Source organism: Myiozetetes cayanensis, unplaced genomic scaffold, assembly GCF_022539395.1.
Source record: "Myiozetetes cayanensis isolate MyiCay16 unplaced genomic scaffold, myiCay2020 scf15, whole genome shotgun sequence".
Classification (NCBI taxonomy): Eukaryota; Metazoa; Chordata; class Aves; order Passeriformes; family Tyrannidae; genus Myiozetetes; species Myiozetetes cayanensis.
This window is the reverse complement of record NW_026087159.1, coordinates 7,841,360-7,854,315: the sequence shown is the minus strand read 5'-3', so window position 1 is coordinate 7,854,315 and position 12,956 is coordinate 7,841,360. Positions and strand designations below refer to the sequence as shown.

General features: G+C 44.2%; 1 protein-coding gene across 1 annotated transcript; it reads left to right on the top strand.

Moving 5' to 3' along the window:
* Window positions 1-2,357: 2,357 nt before the first annotated feature.
* LOC126637531 (A-kinase anchor protein 17B-like) lies at window positions 2,358-12,450 on the top strand. Its single transcript, XM_050310878.1, has 4 exons — window positions 2,358-2,555; window positions 2,644-2,730; window positions 8,458-9,958; window positions 10,499-12,450. Exons 1-4 carry the CDS (start codon window positions 2,358-2,360, stop codon window positions 10,633-10,635), a joined length of 1,923 nt encoding a protein of 640 aa, XP_050166835.1. The 3' UTR covers window positions 10,636-12,450.
* The last annotated feature ends 506 nt before the right edge of the window (window positions 12,451-12,956 follow it).

Below are 12,956 nucleotides of genomic sequence, written 5' to 3'. Positions count from 1 at the left end.
GGTAGGAAGAAACCATTTAATCACCAGAGAGGAGAAAAACCAATGATAAATGGATGTAACTCACCATATATTAATACTGCTTGGAAACAGAAGACTTCTAACCATAAAAGGGTGATATCTCTTGCTGAGGTTTGCTTTTCTTGCTCATCTGCACAAGGCAAACCTCTGCTTAAGATTCTGAGCACTGGTATTTTCCATCCAGTCTTCCCATTTCCATTGCTCAGAAGCATTCAGTTGCCACTGCTTTCCAGGACATTTGCTGGAGATTCCTAGAGCACAACGTGCTTTCAGTCCATTCCTTCATTGGTGGTGAGAGGAGAAGCCACTCTAGCAAGCAGCTGGGTTGTCTGTACGCCTGATAGCAAAAATTAGCAGATTTGCCTCTGATAACCCAGGATGTCTGTGACTGAGCCAGAAATAGAACCTCACACTGTTACTCCTGTGACTTCATCACGAGCTGCCTCTCAGTACCAAGAGCGACTCACAGTGTCAGCTGGACTCAGTAACTGATCACATCAGCATCTAGGGAAAGAATACCTCAGCAGTGCACAAATTAGTTTCCCGAGTCAAACCCACAGTGACAGCCATCTCTATGAAGCAAGGTTGTATCACTTTTATTCATGAACTGAAACTGTGCAGGTTTCCTGCTGTCCCATGGAACAGGTCTCAGTGTTCTATTTCAAAATGAAACACAACTCTGAAGTTTGATTTCTTCTATAGACTGTACAACCTAGAGGCAGAGAGATATATAGTCTCAACAGGGAAAATTACCTTAGCTTTTAAATTACTTGAGCAGTACATAACATACAGACATAGCTCCTGGAATGACATAACCAAGCCACAAACAGAACCAGAGCCAAGATTCTTCCTTTCACATACTTAAACACACTTCATGTTCAAGTCTTCTTCCAACCATTTTCCTCCCCAGCGTAATCCTGAAGCTCCCAGAGAAGCTTGCCTATGTGCATTGGTTTCCAGGTTTTAAAGCAAACCCATTTGAAATGTAGCTGGTTAGGATGTTGCAATTTCTCTGCACTAGAGTTGATTAACTTCAAATCCACTTTAGCTAAATGACAATAAACCCAGAACAAACAAATGAGCTGGCTCTACACCAGTTTTCCCTGAACTGATTTTCAAAGATGTCATATGACTTGTTCAGGCAAGGGTTTCCTCTTTCCTTGCTACGTCCAGTTTTAAGAAGAAAGTTTTTGTAAGAGTAGAGCAAATCTAGGTAGGTAACAGATGGGATAAAGCCTAGAAGCTTGCAGGGTGCAGAGGGAAGTGTAACTCTTCTGCAAGAGGGAGAGATGCGACAATTATCCTCTCAAGATCTCTTCCTAATGTCTCACCATTATATCTTTTGCATACAATGAGATAACAAATATTGGCTTAAAATTGTATCTGCAAAACAACTCTGTATTGTCTTGTTGCTTCTGTAAACATCAAACCTGCACCTGAAGCGAGGTGCTCAGTCTCCCATGTTCTTTATAGTAATGATTTCCACAGTTTTATTGTACACTCTGTAAAATGGAATGATTTCTTTCATCCACTGTGTAAAAGTGAATCATCCTTTTATTAGTTTTGGCTTTGGCATGTTTAATTAATATGACAAGACACTTCTTCATAACATGAGAACATTGCCAGAGTGATTTCCTTAACATCAGTTTTCCCTGTCTCCTTTCCCAGAGGAAATACAATTTCCTGCTCATTCCCAGAGTAACTCTCCATGCTGCTCCAGGACAGTGCTCAGTCCCAGCAGGCAGGATATTCCACTATGGCAAATGACCCTCTGCCTGCAGCCCAAGCCCTGTGTATCTCCTATGATCATCACCCATCATATTTACAACTGTACTGCCCCAGGAGAAGAGATAAAGTGTCTAACACAAGGGATGAGAGATAAAAAATACATTATGTTTTAGAGTCACGTTTGGAAGATTGCAAGATACAAATGCAACATTGAAAAAAAAGGGAGTATTTGAATGAATAGCTACCCTACCTTGAATTCCACTGGGGATCTCAGAGGCAGAACAGCCAAGGGCTGGGAAGCGCTGGTACCTCCAGCAGCACATGCGTAATGTGCTGGCATCCTTGGGAGCCTTGGTACTGTGCTGAGACACAGGCACAGCGTCCCCACCGGGCAAACACCTACAAGCCAGTGCTAAAACAGGGAAAGGCCAGACATAAACCCTCGTAAGCAGTAGTGGATGAGCTACCTGTGTTGCAGGACAAAGGAAAACAGCGTATTGTATCACAACTAGGCCTTCCCACTGCCCGAATGAGGCAGCTGCCGAGGGGCAACCCTTTCTCTTTGGTATATTTTTAATACACTGCCCACACACGATGCCCACAGGCCGAGGATGCGGGGTCCAGGAGGGTGCAGCCGAGGCCGGGCGCGCAGGGGCAGCCCGGGGCTGTGCGAACCCTCAAGGGCAAAGAGCTGGGCAGAAGAGCAGCCCACCAGCACCACCCGGGATTCACCTCGCGAGTCATTCCTCAAAACCACCCGTGAAACCCCCGACCACCACAGGGCAGGGCCGGGCTCTCACGGGATGCCGGTGACCCCAGGACATCCCGGGGCGCGGCCGGGGCGGGCGGAGCAGCGGGAGGAGCGGGAGGGCCGGGCCGGGCCGAGCCGCGCCCCAGGGGCGGGTCCCCCCGGCGCTGCCGCGGCCGCCGCGCTCCGCCCCGGGGTGGTGGCGCGAAGGGGCGGCGGTGCAGCGCGGCCGGAGGGTAAGGGAGGCCGGCCCTGAGGGAGCGGGGCGGGGCGCTGCCGGCGGGGGGCGCTCCGGGCCGGGCGGGCGGGGGGTGCGGTGCCCTGCTCGGCTGGGGAAGGTTCCGCGGCCGCCGGGCGCTGGGGGCGGAGCGGTGCCCGGCGGGGCTGCACGGAGCCCGCGGGCCCGCCGGGACGGGCCGGCTTGGCCTGGCCTGGCCTCTCCTGCGGCCCCGGGCTCGGCCAGAGGAGCCCGGCCCGTGCCCGGCCCGGAGTGGCCCGGCCCGGCCCGTGGCTGCCGTAGCGCTCGGACCGGCCGGAGCTGGGCCCGCAGCTCCCCGGGGCTGGAGAGAGCGCAGGTCCCCCCGGTCGCCGTCCCTGGGGTCGCCGGGGCTGGGCCGGGCTCCGCTGCGGCCACAACCGACCCGCCGGAGCTCCGGGCACCGCGGCCTCCGGCGGCCCTCGGGCCGGGGCTGGCGGGCGCTTTGCTCTATCCCCACCTCGGGCAGGCAGGATGGGGCACGGCGGTGCTGGGAGCGTTCGCTTCGAAACGCCCCTTTTATTGAGATGTTTGTGCGAGCAGTCACGCATCTGGTTATCTCTCCTTTTCACTTGATTTTGCACAGAGCTAGCTGGATAAACTGCTCTCATCTGTTAAAAATCGGTTTAAACCTCTTGTTTAAACTTCTGCAAGTGACTCTCCTGGTAGACGTTTGTCATAGGATGACTAAGGTTGGAGAGGACCTCTAAGCTCGTGGAGTCCACCTGGGAACACCACCATGTTTACCACTAAACCGTGTCCCCAAGTGCCACAACCACGCATCTTTTGAGCGCTTCTAGCAGTGGTGATTCCAACCTCTTCCAATGCCTGATCACCCTTTCAGTGCAGAAATTTTTCTTAGCATTCAATCTAAACCTCCCCTGGTGCAACTTGAGGCAATTTCATCTTGTCCTGTCATTTGTTACCTGGGAAAAGATACTGACCCCCAGGCTACAACCTCCATTCAGGTGGTTGTAGAGAGTCCTAAGGACCTCCTTGAGCCTCCTTTTCTCCAGGCCAAACAACTGCAGCTTTGTTCCCTGTGTGGTTAACTCTCTGCTGCTTTGTATCAAGTCATATACTTGCCACGTTGCATTTGCTGGTAGCTGCTCTTGCATACCCACCTCTGCAGAATTAAGATATTTCCTCTCGGGCTTTGGGACTGCTCTGGGCTTGAGGGCAGGGAAACTAGTTGTCTGAAAAGTAACCTGGCAAAATATTTTATTTTTTTTTTCTTCAAGATAACCCTCTTTCCTGACTTAGTTGATGGTATGGTCTCTGAAACTGTTGTGATGGCCCAGGGCCTGGCATGAGTGACCAGCTGAGAAACTGGGGATGGTAAGAGCTGTTTGAGTTAGCAGTACTGTGAGCAAATATGAGGGACACCTTTGGATCAAAGTATTCTGCTACTTGCATGTTGCTCATGTGGACTGTATGAGTGTTTCAGGTCAGATATTGCCAGGTTGTTAATGTTTCCCTAGAGTGTAATTTTGTTTTAAAGTATGAACTTAGGTAACACATATTAGGGTGTTGTAAGATAAAGGCAGCCTGCAGTTATTGTAATAAACCCTAGTGCAAGGGCTGATGTGTTCCAAATATTATAACAGAATGATTAAAAGGAAATAATAATAATTTGGTAAAGGGGTAGAATGTCAATTTCCTTGTGATTTATTCATTTGGAACAGTTAAAGCCTAAGAGAACAGCTTATTGATGTGTCAGGGTTGATTCCAAAAGGCCATGCTGCTGAACGGCAATTCAGCAGATCAGGCAGTAGATAATTCTGTGCTTTGTACACAGTTGCATGATGAGAAATACATTTCTGGTGCTTGAAGACCACCTGGCTGCGAAGAAGAACAAGGGTAAGAATGTGCACTGCCAAACCACTCTAGCTTACTGAGCTCTATGAAGAGAGTTTTGGGCTTACTTTTAGGTGATTTGTTACAACAGTAGCAACGTGATTGCAGCCATGGTGGTGTAAGGATATAAATGAAGGAAGATTTGCAAGGGTAGGATAATACCAGTTGGTTTAATAGGAGATGTACTTGCCAAACAGAACAAGGTTTTGGGTACAGCAACTGCTCTTCAGGCTTGACTTTCATATCTCTACAGGTTGCAACAGCAGTGTCCTGGATGCTTTAACCTGCTGCACCACAAATCTTAGTGTGATGGAAGAAGTGTAGTTGGTATTGCACTTTAGCTTTAGGAATCTCTTCATCTTAATGCATAGTGGGAAGAAAGGATTCTAGAGATTACTGACTGCTTCAGTTTTGTAGTAAGTACTTTGGGTGTATCTGCTTTGCTTATGTGAGATACTGAAGGTGTGTCTATGTACGTATGCTCCTGTATGCAGAGATTAATCCTGAGAGATTCAGCCTTGTCTGACAAAGTTATGGTTGATTGAGTGCATTTGGCAGCAGTCCTCTAAGAGGAGCAGTTCAGTCCTGCAGTCTGTGCTGTAGCTGCTGCTTCCAGAGATTCCTGGTTGTTTTATTTTAATTTTAATTACACTAACTTTTCCTCAGTACATTTGTGGGAGATGTTCTGGTATGTCAGGGTACAGAGAGACATTCTCATGAGTGTAGTGGTGCTTTGGGAGTCTCCTGGGGTCTCTCATTTGCTCAGCATGTTGTCTGTGTTTGTAAAAATACACAGCAAACTGGACTACTAAGTCTGATTCTGCTTCTTCTGTGACAGGTGACTTTTGATACAACCAGGCATTTTAGTGAAGGAGCCATAAGACAGAGAAGCCTGAAAAGACTAAAGCTGCAAGAACAGGAGCACATTCGAAAAAGGGGGAAAAAAAGAGAGGGGGTTGAAAGGTGAGAGTATATTTTTAGAGAATGTCCCATTTTCTTGAGATTTGTTACACTGCCTCATACTGAGTAAAATAGAGGAAGAGTAGCTATGTGAAAATCCAGGCTTTGAGGAAACAGGAGTTGGAGAACTTGAAACACTACTATGTATGTATCAGTTGTTAATTTATGTCAGAAAGAAAAGCATCATGATAATTCTGTGTAAGGCATCAGATGCAAGGGTCTGGATTATGAGAAAGGTGGGACTGGAGTCATTCCGAGGTCCCTTCAGATGGGATTATTCTATGACTCTGTGGGCCTAGAGTGAAATCAGAGAGCTTTCTCTCTCAAATTGATCTGAGGCTTGATTGCTTAAGATTTCTGCACATGGACTTTTTGTACTGCTCTATGCTGCAACATCATAAATAATGTCTTTAAGCCCTTAAATAAAATTAAGTGACATGCATTTCTAGGTGCCTCCCAATGACTGGAAGGTCCAAAGCTAGAAATTAATACTTTTCTGTCTTTACCCATTTTTACATGTTATTTTTCCATTGTTGATATCTTTAGGGCAGTGTTCTTAAATTTTGTATATGAGTAATAGTAGCATATTGAAGTTTTGATTCTCTAGATAATGTGCTTGGATGGCATCCTAAACTGTCATTAGTAATTAATCATGTTATATACCTTCATGTCTTAAAAAACCCCAACACTCAGAATGCATAGCATAGTGACATGCAGTGAAAGCATAGCATGCCAGGTCTCTAAAAGGTTTAGCTGTTAATTCTTCCTTATTCAACTGCTTCTTTAAAAACTATTTTTAAACACTTATTATTTGTGTGAACACTGTTCCCTGAATTTTATGGAGCTTTTTGTGATGTGTCACGTTGATTATTTGGTAGATCTACTTTCTGCAGGGCAAGGTTCCCAAAAAGCAGTGGCAGCCTGTTGTGGTTTAACCCCAGCTGGTAATTATACCCTACAGCAGCTGCTCTCTCCCTCCCAGTCCCTGGTGGGATGGGGGAAGAATCAGAAGGGTGAAAGTGAGAAAACTCATGGGTTGAGATCAAGACAGTTTAATAGGTAAAGGTCATGTGCACAAGCAAAGCAAAATAAAGGAATTCATTGCCCACTTCCAAAGGTCAGGCAGGTGTTCAGCATCCCCAGGACAGCAGGGCTCTGTCATGGGTAATGGTGGCTTGGGAAGACAAACACTCCAAACGTCCCCCCTTCCTCCTTCTCCCCCAGCTTTATTGCTGAGCATGAGGCCACATGGTCTGGGATATCCCTTGGGTCAGTTGGGAACAGCTGTCCCAGCTCTGTCCCCTCCCAGCTCCTTGTGCCCCCCCAGCCTCCTCTCTGGTGGGGTGGGGTGAGGAGCAGAAAAGGCCTTGGCTCTGGGTAAGCTCTGCTCAGCAATAACCCCCGTATTACTCTGGTAATACCTCTTAAATGGGACCCTCCTGCTAATCTTAGGGGAGATTTGTTAATCTAAGAATTAGATCCAAATGATTAGTCTCTAGTTGTGTCCTTGGAGACAAAGAATCATGTGATGCTGTTGTCTTGGCAGTGCTTACAAAGAAAACATTAGAATACAAACAATTTGAAGAAACAAAGGACTTTCTAACTGTGGGCATCAGTTGTGTGTGTGTAATTTTTATGCCATGTTTTTTTAAACATGTTATTTTAACAAACAAGATTCCTTGTTAGCCACATGAGATTCTTGGCGACTGGTTGCTTATTATTAGCACTTCAAAGACTTATATCCAATTCTCCAGGACTCAGTCTGTAAAACAAGTGTCATCTAAATTGTCCCATATTGATAATTACCTAGAAAAAGACGTGGTGATGAAAAGAAGTTCAAGAGAGAAAAAAGAAAGCTAAGCTCGAGAGGAGAGAAGAGAGGCAGATAGATGGAGATGAGAAACATCCCCCAAAGCAGCAGAAGGTACCAGCTGAAGAACAGCAGTGGCCAGAGAATATGCCTGAATGGGAAGAAAGGAAATCCCTGCTAGCTCAGAGAAGAGTGGAGTCTGTCAGACTGCTTACAGTGCTGTTAAATCGTGTGAAAGTAAGACTATTTTAAAACATATTTTAAATTTTGAAGGATATTTACTAGAGCTTGAATAATTCACTAGACATTTGATGTCTTGATGCTATTGAGAAGAATTCCTTGGGGCTGACCAAACACTGAGAAGGCCTGAGTTCTGTGTCTTGTGACAATCTCTTCTCAGTCTTTCCCTGAGAGCAAATGTAGTGCATTTGCAGCGAGAAACTTTGCTTTTGGTGCTTTCCTGAGGCATTTTCATTACTGAATAAAAAATAGGGGTGGAAGGTCTGTATCAGCTCTATTAGACTTTATCCAGCATTGCAAGGAAGCAGTTTTGGGATGGGGACTCTGCTTGTTTTGGTCTCAGGTCTACAAGTGACTGAATTAAATCGGCACAGATTATGCCAGTTGCATTTCTAATAGCCTCTCTTTCTGGAGGGCCAACACTAATCTATCAAGTTTATTTCAGTTTGATTCAGCTAATGTCTTGAGAAAGGGAGTAGAGGAGTGAGAAAAATTTTAGTGTTTTGCACACAGATTAATGTTTGGAGGTTTAGTGCTTTGGGCTAAAAAGAAGAATTTAAATGAAAACAGGTTTTAGTTTCTCTGGGGCTTTGATTTCTAACATGACTTTGTCTTTGCTATTTGTTCAAAAAGATTAGCTTACAAGCTTTTAACAAGTGTATGTTTTCCCCAGTCCTAGATGTAAAAATATTTCTAGAGGTCTATAATGCACTATGAGTTGAAGTCAGAGACTACCCTTGCCATTCTGCATGAATTTTAGGGCCCTGTGATACCTGACACTGGCCTTCTTAGTTATGAAGGTGACGTGTTAAATGAACTTCTGTTCTCTTGGTTTCACAGTTGGCAAGTCAAAAAGTGGATCCTTCGTTGGGCGTAAGGAAGGACAGTTCATTTTCTGAAACAGCATTAAAAGACATACCCCAGGAACTGATTAACTCCCACTATCACACGCACAAAGAGCTGAAACATGAGGAAGAGTTTAAGTGCCTGTTAACCCGAAAAGGTGGTGGTTTGTGTAGTGAGGAGGGAGATGTGAGTAGTTGCCATGCATCTGCTTGTCACATAGTCAGGACGGTGTTAAATGAGCCCTCTCCAGCGCCGGGCTCTGAGGGGCTGCCTGGCAGAGACCTGTGCGACTCCTCTGGCTGTGGATCTTTGCTGATTACGGTCACCCCGGACGGCAGGGTCATCGAACCTCTCGGTGGAAGGGACCACCCAGCGCTGAATGCAGCTCACACACAGGCAGTGCCTGAGGAAGATGTTTGCAAAAAGCAAAAGGTTTACGAGACTGATGAATTCATCCATTATTTACTGAACTACTATCAGACACCACACTATGCACGTGTTTGCCTAGAGCCAAAAAACACGGCGAGCAAGTCCTGGTGGAAGAGAGTGGTGTCTGGTGACAGTGGTGGTTTTGACACCAGCTTGAGCAACAAACATGGGCAGCATCTCAGAGGAGTGAGTCCTGCACAAAACCTCCACAAAACAAATTGTAGCAGTAATTACAGACTGGTCATCACTGTTGGGGAACTTGAATCAACAGACAAAGTGTCAGACAACAAAGTCCATGGGGGCAAGCTTGCAAAAAAGTTGCAAGTGCAGAGGAATGACTCACTCTCTGTTGATAACTTACCACATGCTGTTCTGAATCATTCTTTGGAGTGCGCTGCTGTTACCTGTGATAAGGAATTCAGACGAGAAGATGGTAGAGATGAAGGCGCTGTACCATACGAAACATGTAGATCTGCTTTCAGATTAAAGGATTTGTTGGAAGAGATCAGTGACTCTGAGTGCTTTAGAGAGGGATGTGGCAGCTCAATGAAGAGAGCAGAAAAATGGTGTGAAGAAATTCACAGCAATTGTAACAGAGGGTGCTTGCCTGCAAGAGGTGGGGAAAGGAAATTGCTGGTTTACCATAAAAATGTAGCTCTGGAAGGTCAAGAGAAGGAAACCAACAAATGTAACTCCTGTTCTAATTCTGTCCATGAGGGCTTGGCAAGGCAGTGGGAACATAAGCTTAAAAAGTCATGCAAGAGGTCTAGTAGTAAATTAAGACATGAAGGACAGAAAAGTGAGAGACAATCCACGGAAGAGGAGAGAAATGCTCATAAAATGAAGAAAAAGCGAAAAAAGCTTTCTCCTGATTTTTTATCAGATGAATGTGGCTTTTCAGAGACAGACAGTTGCATGCAGCTGGAATCACTCAGAAAGATACAGAGAAAATGTAAGAAAATGTTCCACAAAAAAGTGAAATTCAAGACACTTCATACTGCCTTGGCAGCACCAGATGTTACCCCTCATGATGGCTCACCCCTTCAGGAGACCCTCCAGAGGAGAGGTGAGAAAGAGGGACACCACAACTAAGGGGACTGAATTTGACAGACTCTGCAGGTGAGGTTGCCACAGTTCTTACAGTGATGAATGGTGTTTTTAAAAAGAGTTTTAAAAATTGTAACTGTGGCATAAAGAAACAGTGCAGCTTCTCTGCAATTACAGATTTGTTCAGTTTAGCTCAGAAACAGTACACACAGCTGCAGCTGAAGAGTAGTATTCATCTGCTTAATTGGGTAGCAAAGTATCTGGCAGGGGCGTTTGCAGATGGGTGCTTATTCTGTTAAAACAACACCCATGTGCACAACATGCTTTAGACAAATAAAACATTGATAGGCACTTAATATGTGGCACAGCTGTGTGGGAAGTATTGTCAGAGGTGAGTGAACTTCTGTGTAGGTAATCATCTGATCTTCATACAGGATTGCTCCTGGCAGTTGTTACAGCCCTTTCAGGCTGGTTGGTGGATACTTTACAGTCACTTCCCCAGATCCTTTTCCCTTCCTGCTTGACAAACTCATTTCAAGTAACTTTTTCTCATCTACAGGAGATGAGAGGAAACTAATGCTGAGAAGAGAGATGGACGCAGACGTCAGAGGATGCCCTCTTTTTCCTCTTGAGATAATTCAGACAAACCCTTGCTCAGATACTTTCTGTGGAACAGAACCCAGAAGAGGATGCTGAACAGCTATGATATAATAGTTCTGAATTTTTTGTACAGAAGTGGGAGAAGAAAGCCCTTTGATCATTAAAAGGTATCTGAAATACTGGTTTGGGGTTTTTTTTTGCTTAGGTAATTCCTTTGGTTAGAATATCTAACTGGTGCAGTGAGCCACAAAAGCAGAATCTGTGTTTGCCTTTTGGATAAGAGAGGACCAAAAATTTCCCCAGGGCCAGACAAACTTTCATGGACCAGCTGCTAAGAATTTGAAAGGACATGAATTGAGATCTTGGAGTGTTACACTTTGATTAAATGTAGGGAATCATGTAAATATCAAAGTCGCAGTATTTAGTAATAATGTGTCATTGGAAAAAAACGTACTTGTCAATCCTAGAGCAAGCACATGAAGTGCCTCCTCAATCAGATTGTTATAATGATGGGGCTGAAAGGTGTGGGAGACATATATACTCGATTGTGTGAAGTAATAGATTTCCAGTATGAAAAAAGTCCCATCTTCTATAAAACCCACACTGGAAAAATGCTCATTTTCTATTCACAATTCTAGAGGTGTTTCGGAAAACTTGCTGGTTTTTGGGAGGAAGGATTTCACTGAACTTGTGCTCCATGTAGTGCTCCCAGGAATCTGAATGGTCGTCTAAGCAAAGCTCTGAGTGTTCGATAATGAAAGGGCAATGCTTCTCAGCCTGCTGACAGTCCCCTGTAAATGCAGGTTGACAGTTTGTTCACAAAATTTTGAAGGCACATGTGGTGAGGTAGCTATTTAGTACGAGTTTGCTTACAAATAATTTCCAGAGGAATTGTGAAATGTTGTCGGACTTGTGCTGCATGTAGGTAAAAATGTGAAAACGCTGTCTAGGAGCTTGAGTTATATCCATATTTATTCAGCTGGCTATATCTAGAAGACAGCCACAATTGCTTTTGGACAAAGTTCCTTAGCAAGATATAGAGGACCAGCTCAAAGTTCAATACGCTGATTATTGCAGCTTTCATTTTATTATGCTTTATTTATTACATGTCAGTAGACTAAGTTAATGTGAAAATGTTGCCTTCATTACATAGACTCTTACCCATGTTTGTAACTTCTGCTCTAATAAATAGTAATAAAAAAGAATAATTGTAATTGTTTGTGGTAGATAGATTTTCCCCCAGTGTTCAATACTGGTGATTCCTGCAGGCTTCTAAGCCAGGTTTTATTAGTCTTCTCTGTTCATATGTTCAGATGTTGAGTGCCTTTTCAGGGTCATGAATGACAAATGGTTGCTACTCAAAGTAGTGTTAATCTAAAGATCTAAAAAGATCTTATTTTCTTGACAGAAATATTTTCTGACTGTTTTGGAGAACATTTATGCCCCTCTTAAGTCTCCTTTTTAGTATTTTATACAGTTCTAATGAAGATAACTGTTGTACTTGTTGATTGTGTAAAATGTTTTCAGTTGCACTGATGTGACATACCAAGGGTGTTTTTTCTCTATGCAATATTTGCAGATTAAAGATGACAAAACTTCCCCCTCTGTCAATCTATAGACAGTTCTGTGTCCATGAGTACCCATTTCCCATGAGACAGGCCTTTCGATTACAGGTGAGGAAGTTATTTCTTTTTGTTAATCTGGGGGAGAAGGAAAAAGGATTTCCTTCGGTGTAAATTTCCAGTGTTTTATCAACGTGCTGTCACAATATTCAATAACAAATAAACACTCCAGTTCTGCAATTGCTTCTTGCACTTATATTGATTGAAACTGATAAAGCAAATCCTCTGTCTCCAAGACCTCATTCTGTGTAAAACTTTGTTAGTAAATAAAATATGCATGCACTTTAAACTGAGACACCATTGTAATCTTCATACCGAAACAGAACTTTTGTGATTCCTATTTGTTTATAGGTGACATTATTTAGAACCTGTTTTCAGTGTTTTAATATTAACTCATTACTTTTCACAAGATTATAGAATGGTTTGGATTGGGACATTAAAGACCATCTTATTCCAACCCCCTGCCATGGGCAGGGACACCTTCCACTAGACCAGGTGCTCCAAGCCCCATCCAACCTGGCCTTGAACACTTCCAGGGATGGGGCAGCCACAGCTTCTCTGGGCAACCCATGCCAGGGCCTCACCACCCTCACAGTCAAGAATTATTTCTTCCTATCATCACATTTAATATGAGCCCCATCCTTTCATATGCTGGACTGCTCAGTATAATGATATTATCCTGAAGTCTAATCTTTAAATATACATGTAACAGCTTGCTTTAAAACTTTTAAAATATGTAGCTTTGTGGATTGGATTTTTAGTAGTTACAGGAATAAATGTCACATCTCAAGTATG

Coding starts and splice junctions, on each gene's coding strand:
- LOC126637531 (XM_050310878.1), top strand. CDS start 2,358: ATGCGGGGTCCAGGAGGGTGCAGCCGAGGCCGGGCGCGCAGGGGCAGC. Junction 2,556..2,643: donor CGGGCTCTCACGGGATGCCG/GTGACCCCAGGA, acceptor GCCGCGCCCCAG/GGGCGGGTCCCCCCGGCGCT. Junction 9,959..10,498: donor GGAGACCCTCCAGAGGAGAG/GTGAGAAAGAGG, acceptor TCTCATCTACAG/GAGATGAGAGGAAACTAATG.